Genomic DNA, 23,372 nt, shown 5'->3' with positions numbered 1-23,372 from the left:
ATAATCATGTGCAACCGCTAAATTTCCAAAAAGTGCATTATTTCACAAACGTGCATGTATAAAGAGGAGATAATTTAGTAGGAAACAAAAGCCATTTTCTTAATAACGTGTATTCAACTCCCAATAAACATCAAAGTGGCTCAGATTACTGGTGCACGGAACATTAAAGTTGTGTCCAAGGATATTGGAACGAAGTTGCAACATCATCTAATTAGCCCTTAATTCCTTTAACAGATAGCACAACTTGGATTCATTTCAATACTACAAAAGAAACAACAATTCCGATTCATTTCAATACAACAAAAGAAAACACGCACACTAAGGCTTAATTCTTAGGTTTAAAGTGTTAAATAGTCAAAATTGACTTAAATTTTCTAGTTTAATTTTTTTAGTACGTGATGTTTAAGGGTGGCCCAAAAGAAACAACAATTATTGACATATAAGATATAGCCTAATGTAATTTGCATGTGATTGTTTGTCACAGGAACTGCCCAACACATGCTTGCAAATAGCGGTCATAATAATCACACTGTAAATTAGAGTGCCCGCCCAATGAGAAGTTGAGTATTGAGTTTGAATAAGTAACTATGTTAGGAATGTCCCTGACTGCCAAACAGAGTTCAGATTGCTTGGAAGTAATGATTCACAAGGAATTGTTGACACTATAATTAGTCACCCAAAATTCCCTCTTTAACAATATTGCGACTAAAAGAATTGCAAAATGATTAGTTAAAATACCTGATATATTTCACGTAAATCCGGTATATTTCATGTTGCCTATCAATTCTCTTATAAATTGATATCTCATATCAGCATCCTTATTTATGTAAAAAATTATATTCTCTGATAGAAATATATATAATTTGTTATAAGGTATGTAGTTCTCTTCTTTGTTCTTGATTAATTATGTTATAAAGGCTTAAACATCACATACTAAGATCCAATTCTTAAATAAAACTGTTAAATTGTTAACATTGACTAAATTTTTCCAAGTTTATTTATTTGGCTTAATGTATGATGTTTACGGGTGATCATATTTTCCTTATACAAAAATTCTTAGCATGATACTAAAGTTGTAGCTACATACTTAACTAAAAGTGAGTTTAGTTTAGAAGGCAAAGACAACACTTTTAAACCAAGAACAATTCCTATAAAATCACTACCAATGTAACCAACTAAACCAAAAGCAATACTTTGGAATTTAAATATTAAACATTTACATTCTAGATCAATTTGAAATTGAGGGATGAACCAATAATAGAAAACTAAATTTTAGTATGAGATTGAATGTGTTAATATGTGATGGTAGATGAGTGAATGACTAATAATGATAGATATGTGTGACATTGTGTGTGATGAATGCTTACTAATGATAAATATGTGGGAATGTGTCTATTTGTAAATGTGACTAAGTTACAATCATGAGATGAAATGTTGATAGGTACATAAAAATATAATTAGACAAAGATCAAGGAATATGCCAAATATTTGAACAAAAGTATGTCACATGTCACTATACAATTGTATAAATTAATTGCATCCATATAGACCTAATAACTAAATAAGAATTTACCGAGGTATACAAACTTCAACGTTACAATACTCTCTTGCATATGAAGTTAAATATTGATCATTGTTATTAAAAATATGACATTCTAACATTCTATTTAAATTATTATAACCTTGAATGCTATCATTGGATTTTCTAATTGAATAATGCATTAATAAATAAAATATTGCATTAAGGAAGAGTACTTAAAAGAATACTAATAAGGAAAATAAACAAACTAAATTAGTAAACCAAAGGTCAATAGAAAAAGATTAACTAGCAATTAAGTGACAAATCGTGGAGGGGGTTTAATAGATTTTTTAAACCCCAACTACTAAATAATGATGCACAAAAAATTTTATGTTAAATTTTGAGTAGTAAAGTATCTTCTTTGTATTTTCATATTTGCTAATTTAATCTCCAATTATTTTCATAGAACTCACATTTCTATTTTTTTATTCACCCTAGTATTAAGTGATAAATTGTGGAGGGGGTTAAATAGATTTTTTTAATGAGAAGCAAGAGAAGTGATACTTTGATTGATCATAGTCATCTCTTAGTAACATCACACTGTAAGTAGGTATAAAGTTTCATAACAAGGTCTACAAGCACTAATGATATCACAAGAATAAGAATTCTATAAACATATAGTAGTTTATTTTTAAACTAACACTTAATAGACTATGAGAGATAACACTCAAAAGAGAAAAAATTCCAAACGTCGCCAAATTAATGAACCGCTTTCTTTAAGAAATGATCAACATGCTTAGGGAAAGAGGCTACAAGAGGTTCCCTTGATATTGTGTCCTTCTATCCCAACCATTCTTAACAATCACACACTAAGCAAACAATTAAGCTTGGGAAAAGTTAACTTAAAATATTTAACACTTTAAGTGTAAAAATCAAGCCTTACTGTGTAATGTTTAAGTTGTCCAATCTATTCGACCAAATCGAAGAACTTCTAAAACTAAATGCATGTTGCAATGAAGCATCTTTCTAGCTTCAAAATTTATTGCAAAGTTTTTGGCCTTCCAAATGAATTGTAGTAGAAGTGAATCTTTTGTCCAAAATAAGTTAGCAAGAATAATTATATGTACTCATCAAATAACCTGCAATTTTCCTTTACGAGTAGTGAGAAAATTTAAGTGATGAACCAAAACTTTTCCATGTCTCTTCTATAGAAACAACTCTTAACGATCAACTTAGGATTAAATCAATCTCTTATGTGTTAGGGTCCAAGACTAAGAGGAACATGTCCAACTTTACCTTTTGGTTGAATATAATGTGGCTAAAAAATAAATTAATAATCTATTTTATATGTTCAAATTGATCCAAAAAAATTAGTAAATGACTTATTAGACATCCAACAAAAAGAATAATAAACATGAAAGATGAGGAAATCTTGATTACTAAATAAGTACAATAAATTAATTGACAAGATATAAAATCTATAAAAATTATATTTTAAATTTTGCTAGGTTTATACATAGTTAAAACATATCAAACAAGGGATGTGATGCATCACAGTTCCTGGCATATGCTACAAAGGAGCTTGGAGTAGATTAGAACACACAAAAAAATGTGAATGTGTGTGTAAAAACTAAAAACAATTGAAATTGCTTAACACAAAATAATGATTAGCTTCTTGCTCAAGTCATATGTACATGTACAAATTTGATGAGTGAAAAAGAGCATAGAACATTCAGAATTTGATATCTTAAAGTTCCAATAAACAATTTTTCCATGTAAGATGAAAGAATTTAATATTAATGTTCATACTAGGTTAGTACAGATGCAAAAATTTATTGAATAACTTTCATGTGGGTATTATACAAAAGTGTATATTATATAAAAACTCCAATCGCATATGAATCATTAACTTCCAACATCAGTCTTGTCTTATTGCAGTTGCTGCACAAATAATGTACATGTAAGTAAAACTCATAAATTATAGAAGGGAAAAGGAAAGATACACCTACAGAATAGGTCTATGCATCTTGGCCAAGGCCTTCTGATTCTAGAGAGCAAGCTATTATAGAGATAAAAATTTATGCCATAAATGGATTTATGTTCTTAAAATTCTATATGTAGTCTTAGGTTGCAGTCCCCTTAAATATATGTGTCTATCTAGCTATCAAACAATAAATTCATAAAATTATCATTACCCAGTTCCAAAAATCCGTGGAAAAAAAATATCCTACAATACTTGTTCTAAATCATCAATAATAAAACTGCTCATCGATTCCAGACTCAACACAGCTATTTTAGTCTAAATATGTGATCCTCCGAGTAGAAAAGTGAAAATATCACGCTCAAATAAGAGATTCTTTCTTCTAATTTAGAGAAGGACAAGTCGCTCTGCAGAATTTGTGGGTCTCGTTGGATCCGTATCTTAGATAGCGTATGAAGGAAGAAACCAATAGGGGAAAGATGAGGATAGTGGATGTGGCGGTGGGCAAAGAAATATTAAAAAATGAGGAGAATGATCTAATAAAGTACAGGCATCCATTAATGTCACATTCTTTTTTATTAAATTTTCTTTCTAATTTTGATTTGGGAAAAGATTTTTCTCCTTGCCTTTTTTGATGGCGGCCAATTAAAAATCAGATTAGTAATGATTTTTCAGTTTTAAAAATGTTTAAAAACAATAAACTATTAAACATACTTTAAGAAGGAATTAATTCTAAAATGTTATTGGTTGGAGTAATTAAGTTTTATGCACCGAACCAAATGCAAAAGTATTCTAATAATAATAAAACCAAAAACAACTAAGCCATAGTAAATATTATATATTTGTGTTACAACTTTATATTAAACGATAATTTTTGCCGACTCGGAGTACAGATATACTGTCCAGTACTAATCCTGGCTTTCAAATGAATCCCAGATGCAATTAAAACAATAATGTCTCCGGCGATTGGTTGATTTTTTCGACTCCTTTTTCCCAAAAATTAAAAGTTTTGTACTTCGCAAGAAGACAAACCGTGGTCCACACGCATGTGTTTGCCCTAATAATTGTCTTTGGCAACGTGTCAATGACTTGATGGATAATAATGACAGTACTAATCCAGTCGAAAGCGCAAAGATTCCGGGAGCTAAAGCGAGCGTCCTAATTGAATTAATGACACCGATACAACTGTCGGTTACAGCGACAAGATAAAGTCTTTCACGTGCTTCGTATTGACTATAAATTATGAGATGCATTATTTTTCATATTTAAAAAATAATTAATAAGATGCTTTATATTTTTATATTTAGGTGCTTTTATCTCCTGAATTTCTGTAATGATACGCTATTATGACCTCGGGAATCAACGTCTCGAGATGAAAGACTAGCTGCTTATTTAAGCAGATTATTGTGCTTGGGGTTTAAAAGATAACAAGTGTCACGTAGTTGATTTGTATTTGCTATGAATTGTAATAATTAAAAGTTTATTATGCTGAGAGGCTTTTTACAGTGGCATAGTCTTCAATGTAAACATTTTTCATTTTGAAAATAAATTGACATTCATTTACATGTCAGAAAAATAAAATAGAAATAAACTAAATATAATTATAATTAAAATCGTGAAAATTACAAAAAGAAAATGGAAGTAAAAATGAGGTAGATCAAGAGTTCCGAATCATTTTCTCACGCCTCTTAAACTCACATAAATATGCGATAATGAAAATTATGGGATTATGAAAATAGGCACCTCAACAAGGATATCTCTCGGCTTTATATATATATATAAAAGCTAGTTAAATTATCAAATTAATTAATAAATACAATAACAGTAAATGTTAAAAAATTGATGACGAGTTTATTTAAATGGAATAATTATTTAATATTAAAATTTAATAAATACAAAAAGAATTAGCGAGTTTATTTAAATAGAATAATTATGTAATATTGAAATTACAAAAACAAATTAAAAATAGTTTAGAATTAATTTATAATAGTATTTAAAATATTTATGTAATTTTTTATATATGAATAAAATATAATTATTAAAATGACGAGTCATAATGTATGGAATATTTTTGGTAGGAAAAAAAAAGTCGATGAAACATTTGAATATAAAATATAAATGAAGATGAGTAGACCATAAACCTAAAGTAGAAAAATTAACACCCAAATATATGAGCCAATCAACTTGCAATAAAATAATTTTACTGATTTACAAAAAAAAAAAAATCATATGTACTTTAGAAAAATCAAGCCTAATAGTAAAAAAAAATAAAAAAATCACATCTAATTAGTTGAAATCAAAAATATTAGTCGCTAGTTAAGTATAGGTGATTTCAATAGTATAGCCTACAATAAATACAACAAATGAGAAATAATCAAGATATAACATAGCAAAAGATTTGACAAATTTATTCATATAGAAATATGAGTCAAAATTTTAAGAAAATAGCGATTTTAGTTTAATACTTATAAAGTATTTATCGATTATATATTATTACATGTCAATATTTATATATAATTACATACACTTGCTTGAGCATCTCTCTTTCTAGAGAGAGCATGTGTATGCATTCATGTGTAGGTGTCTATTTGGGTAACACAAAAGTTCACATATATAAAATATAATCTGGACTATAAAATAGCACGTGTTCCAATATTGTAGTAAACACCTAGAGGCGAGAGCTCACTATGTATTCACTCTAACCTCGCACTTTTTAAAATTCTTCTTGGATATTTTAAATTACATTCAATTTTGTAGAATAATTTACTTTTTAAGTTGCCTAATTAAAAAAATTATTTTCAAGTTCACGTGATCAAATATAATGCCACCTCAACATGCTATTTTTTGTAAAGCTATCCAAAACTTATATTAAAACAAATAATAAAATAGTGGATTCAAGCAGAGAAAAAAAATGTGCAAGTATTTTGTTAATGGTCGGTTTACTTTCAAATTTTGACTTTTAATGTAGCTTCCTCTGGCAGTTTTTTTTACCCAAAAGCCTAGGTTGTAAAGATACAACACCCATATTTTGTTGCTTATTAATCCACAGAATAAGTGAAACAATAATGGATACATAATTATCATGTATACATGCTTGATATATGTTTATCTAAACATTGAAAATATACTTGTCAAATTAAAAGACATTTTATCACAAATAATCTTAACTATTCTAATTGGTTTAACTATAAGAAATCATTTGCTAGTTGCTAAATACATGTATAAATAAAATCCTTTGATGCATATAAAAACCAGACTATAATTTTTTTGTTGAAAATCTAGCTAATTTTCAAGCATATATTATGCAAATTAATTTTACAAAGCTTGAAGTTACTTGACAATTTTAATAAGGAAAATGATTTAATAGTTAAAGATATTATAACAAGTGTTGGCAGGCAAGTTTTGTGAAATAGGAAAAAATGATGAAGAAGTTAGGAAAGAAAGGATGTATTGAGATGTACTAGGGTTGATAAAGATTTTATGAATTTTCTCTTTATAATAAGGATTTACAATTTTGGATTTGTTGGGAGGCTTGTTGAAAATATGTTTGAAATAAGGGATGAAGTAGTTTGTGTTTTCTACAACTTTTAAAGCATGATCTTTGTACACCTACCACTGCATAGTTGCCATGCCTTTAAATAAAAATTATATGTTTGTTTATTGCCGATCATACTATGCAAAGATAGTTAAACACTATTAATGGAGGATTATGCAATATACTAAAATTATAAATTTGATATTTGGTGATGGTTATTCAACTTTAGTTGCATGCACAAGATTTATATCAATAGTATTCTATTTACCTATTAAGTGTAAAATAAATGCCTCCTCATTTTTTTCAAATTAATTTCAAAATAGTATCATTTATACTGTATAAACTTAGTGCTAATGAAGATGAGCCAAATTACTAGAAACAAGGACATGCATAAAATATTGTAATTCATTTACGAAATTAGTTTGCCTTCTTGTCTCTACTATGACTTATGAGTGGATTTTAGCTATGCTTACTACTTACTGAAGAGAGATCTATTATTTGTGGTATCTATTCTATTCTATGTCAAGGATAACTTTAGTGGCTAATATTCACCAATTGGCTAATCTCACTCATTGGGGACCCTAGATTTGGCTAATGTTTTTGCACTTTTGGGGTGTCCATGTTGCTTGCGCTTTACCAAAATTAGGTCTCATGCTTAGGCTAATTGCTAATAATAGTACAAAAGGATTAATATTTTAGTAATGACTTTGCCAATGGAATCTAATTTTTCTATGTAGGAATTGAAATATATTTGCCTACAATTTTCAAAGCTTGTCTTAATTGATGGTTATATTCACCAATATTTAGTATAAAATTGAAGTTACACTACATATAAAGTAAGTAGATTTGACAAGTGTCTCTAGTCTAAAGACTTGTCATGAAACTTTTTATATTTTTCACTTTGTTGTTTGAAATAAATTTGATTGGGGACACACGTCTTTACTTTAGGAAATTTTTTTAAAACTTGGTATCCTTTTAAAAAATTTGCTCGAAATAGAATTTAGGCCATTGGTTTAGGATCATCCAATGGTTAAAAATAATAGGGTTGCTTCCCCCAAAGCACTATTCAATAATTTGGAGGGAATCCGTGATGATAAAAGTAGGCTAAATTTAATTTTAAAGTTTGATAATTAATTAGACTCCATATAATAATAATAGGATCATTAATTTTTTTCCCCCTTAGCTAATGTTCAATTCGCCAAAATTTGTACTTTTTCTAAAGGGGGTTTCTTAAAGTTATCCTTGTGAATCTATGTGACTTGCTATCATACATGGTAGTTAGTACTGCATTGGAATATTATATCCAAATTATTATAGTTTTGTCAGCTCCATCTCACATGCTCAAATCATATGGGTACAATTCGTTGTCAATCTAATTGGTACATGAATCTCTACAAGATGGTTTGAAATCTAGTCATTTTGTTGCACTCCTATATTTGCAACAAAGTTAGAAGACTTGAATGAGATATTACAGCTTAATATTTTCATACTACTTCTATTGCCATTGGTCATTCAATATATAATTATATTAAGCAACTTATACCTCACTTTAGCTACCAGACAATATTCTTATGTCATCTCTTGTGTTTGTTGCATGTTTCCAAGGCCTACAAGGATAGATGCAAGTGCAATACAACATATTGCATTCAATTCAATGGACTATTCCAGAGATTGAGAATTTTAGAAGGTAATTTTAGCGAGGTATTGGTAATAATACAGCCAAAGAAATCAACTTGACAAAATTTCAATCATATCACTTTGTAAATACAAACAGAACAAATTAAATTACATAATTTAGATAGAAGACTGAGATTTTGACTGTACACGAAAAATTGAGAAACCACATAAATCTCTACTAAAAAAAATATTCCATACACAATTAAGTCACCATGGAAATTCATTTGAGAAAGAAAATTATTCATTCAAAGTAGGTAAAACATTCTAAATATTCAAATTTAATCTCAAGAAAAAAACCTATCTCTATCAAATCCAAATATTAGACAACTTTGTTAGATGAAAGTGTGAATTAAGTTAAAGTTAAATAGTTCAAGTTTGAGAAAATCACTTCAACGGACCAACTTAGCAAATAAGATAAGAAAATTGTTCACAAATATGAACATGATGGAAGAATCCAAATGTCTATAAGCTCTTTAATTTATAATTAGAGACCTTCAAAAAGAGACTAACTATTAAGTATGGGGCTAAAAACCAAGGCCTTAGCAATGAGAAGAAGAACTCACATATGAAAACATACAAGATTTGATTTCTTAATCCTTTAATTTTTAGTATTTACCTAAATCCACAAAATAATCAAACCCCAAAATTTTAAATTTCACATATCAAGATTTCACATCTTAGGAGTTCATATCGAAGTTCTTGATGTACAATATACTTTATATTAAAATATAGAATGCAATTGATTAATTAGCTATTTGAGGTGGACCAGTGTCTTTATTCTTGGTCATTGAGGGGAACCATTGGAAATTTCATGGAGGTGAGGTGGGAATGACACGTATTTGCTGCTATTTTTATCAAAAACTATCTCTAATATCTTGATGCAATCATTTGTAAGTTTCTCCATAACCTTTTTTTAAAGCTCAAAGAATGAACCAAATCATTTAGATTATGTACGTTCTCTACATACAATATCTTCTCATTTGACGGAACCTTATCCAAAATGCCTAGTTATATTTTTAAATGAGAAATAATCTCATTCAAAAAAGTGTTAAAATTGTCATACTCAATTTTATAATATTTACTCTTTAAAGGTACATTAGGGCCATATCATGTGTTTTTAGCAAAATTTTCTAGGGTTTGATTTTTCATAACAAAAATGTAGCAATCAAATTTTTCCAGGGTTTGAACTTTTCTAACAAGAAAACTAGTAATCAAATTCTTATTGTTCTTTGTGATGGATTCTATCTTTTCTAGTTTATCAATTGATTTCTTAGATAGAATCAAGTTAGTAGAGGCATAAAACATCCCTCTTCTTGTTGGATTTGATTGACTAGTCTTTGATATAATCTTGTAGTTCTTGTACCTAAGCTTTTAGTAGAGCTATAGATCCTCTTCAGTATTGTCTCTATTGCATCCTACAACATTTGAGCTTCCTTTAATTGAAGTAGTGCTTAGGTTGACAAAACTAACTTGGTATTTTGTAGGAGCATTATCATCTTTGCATTTGTTAACTAGTAGGATAATAAATGTGCAATTCATGATCTTGATGTATCCCAGGTTAAGTCTTGTGTTTCTTTTGATTTTTTTAAAAAAAATTCTGTAGAGAACTCCAAATTAGTGGAAACAAATTCATTCATAGATTCGCTTCAAGCTATTTTGGCAACCAACTAAGAACTGTTGATTGTTTTAGATTTGAATCAAATTGTTCTTTTTGAGCAGCCTCTTGAAATATTAGTTCTTCTTAATGAATTTTTGAGTTTAAATTTTTGATAGATGTCTTTTTTAAACTAAGAAATGTATAGCATTGAATTCTTGGTGCATCCAAATCAAATTAGTTTTTAAAATTGGGTAAACAAACTTGAAGATGAATATAGAAATTTAAAAAATTGAATTTATAAAAGTACAATATCTTGTTAGATTTATTTTCTAATATTCAAAGAAGCAATTAAAAATTAAAATTAAATTATTTTATTAATATATAATTTCAATCTCTCATATGAATAAAATATTTTGAGGAAATAATATAATTTTAAAAAGAAGTATAATAGTAAATTTTTTTTATAATATATGCATAGTTAAAATAAAATATTAATTTCAATTCTATTGATATTACTCTTTCTAGATAAAATATTAATCTCAAAATTTTCTAGAACCATTGTATGTAGATAGATCTGCCCTTATTATATTAACATTGAAGGTTATTAACTTTAGTTCTATTCGTTCAAAACTTTTCTTTTCTCATAATAGTTTTAAATGTGTTGAGTAGCCTTGAAAATGAAAATTTATATGTGAACATTAAATTTGAGTTTACCATCTATTACAACATAATACTTACGAAAAACAAAAGTCTTTTTAGATTTTGATAAACTCAAAAAATATAAAACAAAATTAATTTCATTAGATACCAATATAATGGATAAATGCCAACATTTCCAAAACAAAAACCAATCTACAATAAGATATATGACAATGAAATACACAACATTGATAATCTATTACCCAACATTAATAAATCAAAGTACAATAGAATGTTTTGATTTCAGCTTTAAAGGAATATTAGCTTTCCTGATTTATACTAATGCTGCTATAATTTATTAAATTGCTCAATTTTTACACCCAAGACAACCAAAGACACACAAAATCATCCCCTATGTTTTCACATTTAGACATCCTTAGAAATAATGATACAATGCAATCTATGAAAGCACTATGCAAGAAACAAAATAGGAATATGACCAACAATAATATTTAGATTAAGCACTAACAAAAGAGAAGCTTGTTAATAGTGAAGCTTCTTTGACATTGGAGATGCCAGAGGATGTTTATAGTCACATAGAGTTTGGTCAAGTGCATAAATATTTTTCATTGATCCTTTTTCTTTTGTTTATGGTAATAGTTATTATTCCTCTTTATATAAACTCTATTTTTACTCTTTTCATAATATCAATTGACGATGAAAGTGAATATTTAATGGGGTTGAGACTTAGAAACTAGAGCCCTATATTGTTTGTCATAATTCGATGGTGAGCTTTCCAGGAGTTTGGAAATGAACACAATTGACAATGAAAGTGAAGATTTAATGGGGTTGAGACTTGGAAACTAGAGCCCAATATTGTTTACATCACAATTCGAAGGTGAGCTTTCTAAAACTTTGGAAGTGAACACAATTGACGATGAAAGTGAAGATTTAATGGGGTTGAGACTTAGAAACTAGAGCCCAATGTTGTTTGTCACAATTTGAAGGTGAGCTTTTCAGAACTTTGGAAATGAACACAATTGATGATGAAAGTGAAGATTTAATGGGGGTTAAGACTTCTAAACTAGAGCCCAATGTTGTTTTGTCACAACTCGAAGGTGAGCTTTCTAGAACTTTGGAAATGGACACAAGGGTTTTGAAAGATGAATGTAAATCAGGAGAAAAAACACAAAAACCTTAGATTCATAGCTAAAGTCAAATCACAAATCTTAAATTGATGAAAACAAAATAATCTATTGAATTTCATGATTATTGTGTGTAATGAAATAACGGATGCAACCATACCCAATAGATAGGTTAAGGATGCCCTGTAGTCTCTTGAGCCTCGACGAAAAGGACTCTGTACAAATAAGTTTATTTTTGGTACATTTATCTCATTATCTCCCAAACAACAACTAAAAAAAGAGAGTTGCATATTTACAAATTTCAATGTAGTTTCTTGCTTTATTATGGGTGAATGTGTATCACCCAAATCAATGATTGAATATTACACAGCTCAACACATGAATAATCAATATGTAGGAAAAACAAGCAAAATATGCAAACCTACCAATTGTCAACACTATATGTAGTAACAAAAACCTTACACCAACTATAAAAATGTTAATGTATTTGATGACCTCCTGCCAACACACACCAGCTATTAAAGATAATTTGTAAAAACTCTAACCCCAACGCCATTGCTTTGATATTCACTCCTCCTTGTGCATAGAAACATGTGCATGTCTCTAAAGTGGCCAAGATAAATGTGACACCAATCATATGATACAAAAGACCCTTAAAAATTGATCATCTTTTTTTGAGATAATCAAAAAATGAGAAAGTATTATTGGCAATGCAAGATAAGATTAATCACCGTTTATGTTGCAGCCTCAACAATAGTTCTCTACCTCAGCAGGGACTAACAAGAGTAATAATATTTATTGATTTGAATTCAATATTTTCAATAACTGATAACATAAACTTTAAAATTTTAAATATAAGTAAAAGATTTGCTAAAATATAGTGCATTTTTTTATGATAAATAGTCCCTTTCTATTAATAAATACAATGCATATATTTGCACAAAATGTTATAACAAAATATATTATTGATAAGAAAATTAAAAGCAAAGATGACACATTAGATAGGAGTATCCTATGTGAGAAACTTCAAATTTGAACATGTACTCTAACTAATGAATCTTCCCTTTATATATTATTGTAGAATATCAACTAGCTACATTTATGCACAACTTTCCTTTTCAATCAAAATGCTCAAATAACAAAATAAACATGATTGAGAGAACTCTATTTTAAAAAATTTAAAATAGAGAATACACAATTATGGAGAAAGACGAACTTTATTCTATCATTATGGCTATAACTGTTTCGAAATTACAACTTAAGATGCATATATATAAAGTAATATTGATTGGAAAAAACCTACGAAGAAAAGAAGCTACAACTTACTGCTTCAAACAACAATTTTAACTATATATTAACTACCCTTATTAGTATTTTCTATAGGCTCTATACTATTCCAATCAAGTTTTGTTTACTAGTTATTAATAAAACTTGATTTCAACCAATCATCACTTTGTGTTTTTATTCTTGGTAATTTTTTTAAAAAAATAATAATTTAAAGATGTTAAAATTTTAAGTATGAATATGATCAAAATTATTTTTATGCATAGTGATTGGCTAATCAATTTGGGGTCTTATACACAGATTTTGCAAGAACACTATGTATCACACTTTCTAGGGCAATTTTCTCGGACACATCTCATTATTGTTTTCTTAAATTTATTATTTTATATATTATAGTATTTATCTATATACCTATTATTTTCCAAAAAAAAAAAACTCATAATAACTATTTGCTTACTATCTCCAATTTTATTTACTTAGTAAAATTTAAAAACTTAATAATTGTGAACGATTTTTAATCATTGACTCTTTCAATATAAATTTTTTTTGTTAATTTATATTAATTTTAAAATTTCTTTGTAGCTTATAAATATAAATAATATATATAATTATATATGTTATAATATAAAATATTTTAATACTAACAAATCAAAATTTGTTTGAATAATAATTAGAAATATATAAAAAGTTTGTTTGATAAAGCTATATGATTACTCTTTGCATTTGAATAACTTTTAAAATTTTATTTTATTTTTAAAAATATATTTGAAAGAACTACTTATTTTTTTCTTTTTGTGTTCTTTATATTTCTTCCTATTTTACAATATTCTTATCAACTCTATTAAATTTATAATCTAATATAAGTAATCTTCAACAAAATGAATGTTTTTAAACGTTTTTTTATAAAATGCTTCAATTCCAAAGAATTTAAAATTTGGCACATTTTAAATTTCATTCTATCAATATTATTTATTATATTATATACATCCTTATAAAAATTTATCAATTATTTTTAATTATATAATACTAATTAATTAATAATCATTTAGATCCATATTTTAAAATTATATTTATTACATTAAATTTTATAATTTTAATTATATTAGATATTACAACATTATAATATCGATTATTATAATTATATTTAATTATCTGGCAAATACTTGCAACTACATAGCACAAGCAATTTGTCGTGGAAAATTATAGTTAAACTACGCATGTCAAGCATGCTTTATTGGTACTAACTAATCACCAAACCATAAGTTGCGTATGCCTTATTTGCATTGCACATCATAACTAGTGTACTACACATCCATTTGATTTGTGCGATGAATTAGATTGCATCATGTGAGGCTCATGCATCACATCTCAACAATTATTAGATGTTTTTGAATTAAAAGCAGCCAAAACTAGGGGGTTGGCCCTTTAACAATCAAATTGGCCTACTACTAGCAGATAACCATCAAACAAAACTACCCCCTACCACATAATAGAACAAAAACAAGGTTCCAATCCATAATTAAAAGAGTATTAGTAGGCCTAACATACATACTACCTGTGTAAAAACCATAAAAGCTATAGTAATATATAAACAAAGGCATGATAGCCTTAAACCCCATCAAGCTCAAAGACCAGTAGATTACAACATAAAAGAAAAAAGAAAAAGCCATTAAGGCTTCTTAGCCTCTTTCTTCCCTAGGAGGATGTTAGCCCAATCTTCCACAAGGAAGTCAAAAAACATTTTTGTATCCTCCTTTTGCAGGTCCCCCTCCGAGTCCTTGAGCAGGTTTAGTATGGTAGCAATAGCATGTGTCACTTTAACAATGAACTTTTTTAGTAAGTGCATTCTCTCCTCCAGCGCATGAATTCTTTCCTAGACCTCACTGCCAGCCTTCTTCGTGACCTCCATGTTAACCTCCTGCATGTCACTAGGAAAATCATCCGCTTGCATCATATTAACTTCCTGCACAATTGGATAGTTAGCATTATCCTTGGAAAAAGCCTTAACAAGGGAGGAAATTGTTATCGGGGAGGGAGCTCTGTCCACTGTATTAGGGAATTGGTCCCTTGTTAAGTCCACACATCCTAGCCTGATGGTTGCCGAAACATGTGACACCTCCTTTCTCTCCTTTAACCCCTCATCCAAGCCTAACAAAGAAGAATCTGTGATCTCCTCTTCCTCCTCCTCCATTCTCCCTTCTCCAAAGGTCAAAGCCTTCTCCTCCATTCTCCATTTGGGGTAGCCTATGTCTTTCGAATATGTCTACTCCTTTTGCAAGGCCCCTTTCTTTCAATTTCCTTTTAGCATTATATTTTGCTAACCTTCCCGACCTCCTCCTCCCCCCTCTTCCCTCTTCCTTCGACTCCACCTATTCTTTCTCTTTCCTTTTATCTTGTCTCCCTTTTTCCCCAAGAGAAGTGGGCTTTAATTCCATAGGAGACTCGCTAGGTGAAGGTTGTGGGGTTGGGGCTCTAGGACCCGTGATCCTGAGGGGAACCAGTTGGGGACGCGGGTTGGGATGAGCTGGAATATCAACCTCCACTATCCTATAGGGGACTAGGTCAAGGTGGAACTGGTACAAATGAAAAATTAACCCTTGATGTAAAATGGTAACATTTACCCCTTTTCTCATTTTTTCTTTTACATTAGTCACCAGGTCTTCTAAATCATGCAACAGAAAAAAGAAGAAGAATGGAATTAAATCCTAGTGGCAAAAATGATTTAAGAGGAGAAAGCAGTAATAATAATAGATATCGTACCCCCCTTCTAGTGTTAGGTACTTCATCAACATCAAATAGACCTCATTACATGGTTCAAGGAGCTTCTCCCACATAAAACCACCTCTATGTCGAATAGGTTCCTCTCGGTCCAAGAATAAGCATTGCAGACTTGTTTCATCAGCTACCCTTGTCACCTTTGCCAGTTCCTTCCCTTCATGGCCAAACTCGGCCAAACTCGTCGCTAGAATAATTATTAGATGTTAACTTCCATGTGTACTCTTTACCAAGATAATATTATTGATGGTGTCTGTTAGGGCCCGTTTGGCGAGTGGAATAGGAATAAGTATTCTGGAATAGAAAAGGGGGCTACGTATTCCTGTTCTCCGTTTGGTTCAGCCAATATTTGATGGGAATTTGCAGACCCCAAAATTTATGTTTTCTAAAATTAAAAAAAAGTGGAATAGGAATACGTATTCCAATAACACCTATTTGGGTGGAATTGCAAAACCCCTTTTTTGGGCCAAAATTGGAATGTGTATTCCTATTTTACTTCGTATTCCAATTCCATTTTGGTGCATCCAAAGAAGGAATTCAAAATTTTTGAAATATGTATTCTAGAATATGTATTACTATTCCACTCGCCAAACAGGCCCTTATCGATTTGCTAATATGCTGTCTAAAAAAAGTGCAGAGTGACCGATAGGAGAATGTTAGACGGGCAATGGCTAAAGGGTAAACTATTTTGTTTACCCTGCCTATGCCTTAGACACTGCGTACGAGGCTAGACTGTCTTGCCTGACATTCCATTCTGACATCGTCAGTTGTGTCACAGTTCTTACCGCCCCCCAAAACTTAGGATAGTTATAATTTTATTTAGATTATTATGTTTATAATATATTGTGTGTTTTTTAAATTTTTGTACAATATTAAAATAAATTTTATTCTTTTGAATTAAGTAAAAGAATTATAGGTAAATTTTTATATTTACATATTTATTTATATTGTTGTAAGATAATTTGTATTTATATTCTTTTGAATTAAGTAAAAAATTATATGTAATTATAAATATAATTACATATTTATTTATATTGTTGTAAAATAAGATATTGTGTTTGTATTGTTTTTTTAATAGTTTCTAATTTTTTTATTGTTTTTAGGAATTGTATAATATTCATTCTTTTAAATTTTTTTTAGATAAGTAGAAAAAGTTATAGGTGAATTTTTATAATTATAAAATAATTTGTATTATTGAAAATTTAAAATTTTATAAATAAAATGTTTTAAGAAATTTTTTAATATATTAATTATAATAGAGGATGAAATTAAATCTCACAAAGCAAATTTATACTATTATCAAAAAATAGTTTGACACGTTATTAAAATAAACAAATACTATAACTTATTATATTTTAAGATTTTAAAAAATCTTTAATGTATAATAATAATAATAAATTATTTAATTTAAGAAGCTTTTAAAACTTATTTGTATTATTTTATCATCTCAATTTTATTATTGTAAATTTTAAATTTTATAAGTAAAATGTTTTAAAGAAATTTTTAATAAATTAGTTATAGTAGTTGATGGGAGAAGAAATAATTTGGCACGTTATTAAAATAAATTAATATTATAACTTATTAAATTTTAACATTTAAAAAAAATATTTAATGTATTTTATAAAATATAATAATAAATTTTTTAATTTAATTTAAGAAGCTTTTCAAAACTTATTTGTTTAATTTAATTTAAGAAGCATTTTGTATTATTTTATGCTCTATGTTTTATTTCTTATATTTGATTTTGTTTCATAGTAGTGATATCATTGTACTAATGTAAAACAATTCACATAATATTTTCTAAATATATTTTCTAATTATTTATTTAAATTATATATTTAAAATTAAAAATATCTTCATCTAAGGGTTAAATTTGTTTCTTTTTTTAACAACTTTATGTAGTGTTTTATCATCTAAATTTTACTTTTTGTTTTGTTGTATTAGAATAAGATAAGATTTGACTTTGTTTAATTAATATAACATTATTATAGATTTCTTTTATAATTATTTAAAATAATATAATTATATAAAACAAAATAATTTCAATTATTATGTTGAAAGATTTAACAAAATAATATTTAAAAAAATCAAAATCAAATAATTTAAATTTTAATAATTATAAAAGAAATCTATAAAAATGTTATATTAATTAACGCATCATAATGTTACTACTATGAAACGAAGTCTAATCTTATTCTAATAGAACAAAACAAAAAGTAAAATTTAGATAATAAAACACTATTGTTAAAAAAAGAAATAGATTTAGTTCTTGAAGAAATTTTTTAATTTGATGTGAAATTTTTTACATTAGTACAATGGTATCACTACTATGAAACAAAATGCGGTAAAAACTGTGACACAACTGACGATGTCAGAATGGAACGTCAGGCCTGACAGTCTAGCCTCGTACGCGGTGTCTAAGGCATAGGCAGGGTAAACAAAATAGTTTACCCTTTAGCCATTGCCTGTTAAGACGTACCTAATCAAGCTAAACCCACGTAAGGGAAGAAACTGAGTGGCTTCAAAGGTCTGCGGTCTCGATCAATCGCAACCAGTTTTGATTAAAGCAGTCAAACCTCCAAGCGCAGGATTTGTTAAAAGAAGAAATTCAAACTAAAGGAGAATTAAAGATTTTATAATTTTATCGCACCGAGACAAAATGTTTGTTCTTAAAGGATGCAGAGCCACGTGATCGTTTGTACGATTGTCAGTCTCCATTTGATGCCGAACATGAATGAATGAAATAAGGCTTTTGATAACGCCCACGAGGCGGCCAAAGAGCCCACGAGACTTTTCTCTTCAAGTTGCAGACAAAGCGATGGATAATGGCCCACTCTCGCTTCACCAGAAAAGTGTATTTATAGTTGCTCCACCCATTCATATTTCTTATCTTTTCATTAGCTTCTTAGCAAAATGGGCTCCGACAGCAAGAGTAAGAGATTTCTGTTTCCTGCATTGGCTTCACTGCTGGTATTGGGTGCACTCATCTTCGTTACAACGGGAGTCGATAAAGAGAGAGTAGAAGAAGAAGAAGAGCACGTGGAATCTGCGAGAGGTTCTAGAAGGTTGCAAGAGACGCCAAACGTGTTGCATGATGCATGCAGCAGCACGCTTCATCCAGAGCTCTGCGTCTCAACCATCTCAAGCTATGGCGGCCTGTCGGAGAGAGCCGGTCATATGGACGTCGTGCAAACCGCCGTGAAGGTGGGCATAACCGCCGTGGAGAAGATCAAAACCCACGTGCAGAAATTGTCTCGCCCCGGCCTTGACACGAGGCAGCGCGGCGCCCTCAAAGACTGCGTGGAGATGTTCGATGACACGCTGGACGAGCTCCACGACACGCTGTCCGACTTGCAGAACACCACCTTCTTGACGATGCCACGCCACGCGGATGATCTGAAGACGCTGCTGAGCGGGGCCATCACGAACCAGTACACGTGTCTGGACGGCTTCCACCTCTGCAAAGGCCATCTCAAACAAGATCTCAATGCCGAGCTGCTCAACATCTCGCGTTTCGTCAGCAATTCGCTGGCCATGGTGTGTAACATTTCCGATAAAGCGAATCAATTGCTTGGCAACGCTGATGCACTTCCCGATCGGCAGCGCCGTCTTCTGTCCGACGATTTCGTGTCGTCGGACAATGAGGGCTTCCCGTCGTGGATGTCGACGGGAGATCGACGGCTTTTGCAGAGCCCTGCACAAAGCGTGAAGGTTAATGCCGTCGTTGCCAAGGACGGCACCGGCCGTTACACGACCATTGCGGCGGCTGTGGCTGCGGCTCCGGAGAAGAGCAGCTCCAGATATGTTATCCATATTAAGAAGGGGGTGTATCAGGAGAACGTTGAAGTTTCAAAAAACAAGCACAACATCATGTTCATCGGAGACGGCAAAGATGTCACTGTGATCACTGGCAGCCGAAATGTTCAAGATGGTTCCACAACTTTTCATTCTGCCACCGTTGGTAAGCCATTCTCCAAGTTTAAACTTTTTCTTAGTATCTCTATTGTTGTCAATTTCAATAGCTACAGGTCTCTTAAGATCCAATTGCAAAGATTTGTAAATATGGACCATGGGTAATGATTGCAGCTGTGACGGGGAAGGGATTCGTTGCACGTGACATAACATTCAAGAACACGGCAGGGCCGGCAAAGCACCAGGCGGTGGCACTTCGCGTGGGATCAGATCTGTCGGCGTTCTGGAGGTGCACCTTCGAGGGATTCCAGGACACTCTCTACGTTCACTCCCTCCGCCAATTCTACCGGGAATGTGACATCTACGGCACCGTGGACTTCATCTTCGGCAACGCCGCCGTCGTCTTCCAGAACTGCAACATCATGGCCAGAAAGCCCGCAGCAAACCAGAAGATAATGTACACCGCCCAGGGAAGGGAGGATCCCAACCAGAACACGGGCATCTCCATTCAAAATTGCAGGATGTCGGCGACATCTGATCTGGTCGCAGCGAAGAGCTCGTTCCAGGTGTATCTGGGAAGGCCGTGGAAGCAATATTCTCGCACTGTAATAATGCAGTCTCACTTGGACGATGTGATTCACCCTGCTGGATGGCATGAATGGGAGGGGAACTTCGCATTGAGTACGTTGTACTATGGAGAGTACATGAACCGTGGACCCGGGGCTAGCACTGCTAATAGGGTCAAATGGGGGGGCTACCGTGTCATTAAAACCTCCACCGAGGCCACCCAGTTTACGGTCAATCAATTCCTACAAGGAAATTCATGGTTGCCCTCTACAGGCGTTCAGTTTACTGCAGCTCTTACTAGCTGAATAAAGAAAATAATTCCTTATCTAATATTTCAGCGTGTGAGAAAGGTTGCAATAAATTAATTATATGATTTTGTGTATTTCTGATTTTCTCAGCACATCAATAATGTGTTGGCGTGAATCTACATATGCATTCAACAATATTGTTGTATACTTGTTTGAGAAATACAAATACTTATTAAAAATCAAAGCTGCACGTAAGAGAACTAGCTGACAGGTTGTAGAGCATGCAACTTTTGAGATAATGGTGTACAACTGTTGGCTCAGTTATAGTAGGTACCATCTGAACCATTGCTCTTCTCTTCTCCTTTACTTCATGTTGCAACAGTCACACTCCCAAGTCGGTTGTAGGCCACGTTACCCAACCTTTCTTTATGATGTGCATTACCCATCAAATCTTCGTCCCCCATCTAGTGCGCGCCATTATTATTCAAGTGAGTAATTTATTCACACCGTAGCCCCACTCTTTTCTAACCCGTGTGTTATAATAAGCATACATCCCTGTTGGGGTTCTAATGTGCACCAAAAGTAAATGGGCATGCACCATGTGATCTCGTGGGGCTCCAGGGCTTAGTTTGGGTTCCACTGTTTCACTCCACTTGTTGTGGCATAGGGCATCCCCATGGTGTTGGCGGGGCTCTACTTGTATGGTGTTTTCAAGATTTCATTGCTTCATTAAATTTGGCTGCCTTTCTCACCACATAATAAGTTATTGTGCTTCACGTGGACCTATGTGATGCTGCACATGTTCTTGATCAATCACTAGATTTGCACTGGTTTTAAGTTAGAGATTTAACTTTTTCTTTAAATTTTTATGTTAATATTATCATATGAAGTTTATCAAGGTTCTATGCGATTAGAGTATGGAGTAGCGAATTTCATTTGTGTGAAGAAAGATATTTTTTTATAGTTCTCATACAATTTGTATATGACAGTTTAAAAATGTTTATCTTATTAAATTTTATTTGAAGTCATAATATAATAATATATTCTCTTTAAAAAGATAAGATAGAAATGAAAGCAAGCATTTAAAATATCTATTTTTAGTTATATATTCTGTAGGAATTAAAAACTATAAAGAATTGTTTATCATTGTTAACTATTTTGTTTTCAAAATACTATATAAAAAGTTAATTAAAATGTAAAAAATCTATAAAAAGTTAATTAAAATGTTAAAAATCTATTGAAACTTGTTGTCATTAAAAAGGAGTTAAAAATCTATTGAAACTTGTTGTCATTAAAAAGTCCTCTCAATATCATTCTATTGCTTTTGAAATAGTTTTTAGGAAATTTACACACTAAAAGTATTATATAGTATGAAAACTAAGTTATTGAGAAATGTTTAAGAAATTAAAACTATTTTGAAAAAAAATAAAATAAATAAATATATATATATATATTTAAAATCTATATGCATAATCAAAAAATTATTGTTTGTATAAGAAAGGTTACAATAATTGAATAAGATTGTGTGTTATTCAACACAAGTTTTATGTATGACTACGAGTCTATCTTTATGTCATGTATTCAATAATTTTACAAACTTGTCTGAACAATACAAATGATATTGAAGTCTAATAAATGGATGAGTATCAGATCAAAGAATTGAGCTAGCTAGATAGGTTGAAGAGTCAACATGATTGGAAAAACAACTTTTCCAATTCATGAGAGATAAATCAAGAAATAGATTAATTTATTTAATCAATATTTTAGGAGAAGTTTCTTTTTGAAAATGAAGTTTAGCAATGTAAGAATGTAGCTATAAATTTATTAAATATTTATTTTTCATAAAGATGCTACAAATATAAAAAATGAGTTAACTAATAACGCAAATTACTTAATATAGATTAAATGAGGTCCAAATGGAGGAGGAGAGAGCTTGGATAATGTGCTAGGATCTAACATGGCTAGCCACACCTCTTTCTTTGTTCTTAAAGTTTTCTATAATCTATAAGAGGGTATTTGTTGTGTAAGGTTGGGTATTGCATTATAGTAATCAACAAGCATGTGGGGGTGAATTTTTTCCTATTTTCTTTGGGGCCACCCTTTTGTAAAGGATAAGGCTAACAAAAGTATAACTATTCACCTTCAATGACATAAAATTGATATTATTAATTAGAATTGAAAATAAAGTAAAGTAATGAAATATGTAGAAATTGGTGAAGTTTATGATTTTTATTTTTAATAATTATTTGAAATAAGAATTGATATATTTTCCTAATTTCTATAGATAATTTTTTAGTTGTTAAAATACACTAAAAATTAGGGGTCTAGTTCCCACTACAAAACTATATGGAAATAAACTCATTTTTCTTTGATCTGAGACTATGTTATAGATAACATATATAGCTACTAGAAAAATCAAATATAAAAATTGGCTTTAGACCTATATTTTCACTTTTATAATGATTCAAATTTCAACTCACCTAAAATTGATAG

The 23,372-nt window shown here is 30.5% G+C and overlaps 1 protein-coding gene across 1 annotated transcript; it reads left to right on the top strand.

The window, feature by feature from the left end:
- Nucleotides 1–19,040: 19,040 nt before the first annotated feature.
- On the top strand, nt 19,041–21,013 carry LOC149571377 (pectinesterase-like). The gene is made up of 2 exons (XM_089812915.1): nt 19,041–20,113; nt 20,239–21,013. The coding sequence occupies exons 1-2, from the start codon at nt 19,066–19,068 to the stop codon at nt 20,934–20,936; spliced, it is 1,746 nt and encodes a 581-aa protein (XP_089669041.1). The 5' UTR covers nt 19,041–19,065; the 3' UTR covers nt 20,937–21,013.
- Nucleotides 21,014–23,372: the final 2,359 nt, after the last annotated feature.

The sequence above is a fragment of the Cupressus sempervirens genome, chromosome 2, assembly GCF_028749045.1.
Source record: "Cupressus sempervirens isolate cs-2001-9-10 chromosome 2, ASM2874904v1, whole genome shotgun sequence".
NCBI classification, from domain to species: Eukaryota; Viridiplantae; Streptophyta; class Pinopsida; order Cupressales; family Cupressaceae; genus Cupressus; species Cupressus sempervirens.
The sequence above is the reverse complement of the archived record's forward strand: the minus strand, read 5'-3'. Positions and strand labels throughout refer to the sequence as shown.

Excerpts from the sequence above, each read along its gene's own strand:
- LOC149571377 (XM_089812915.1), top strand. The coding sequence starts at position 19,066 with ATGGGCTCCGACAGCAAGAGTAAGAGATTTCTGTTTCCTGCATTGGCT. Across the intron at positions 20,114-20,238 it reads TTTTCATTCTGCCACCGTTG|CTGTGACGGGGAAGGGATTC; the intron begins GTAAGCCATTCT and ends TAATGATTGCAG.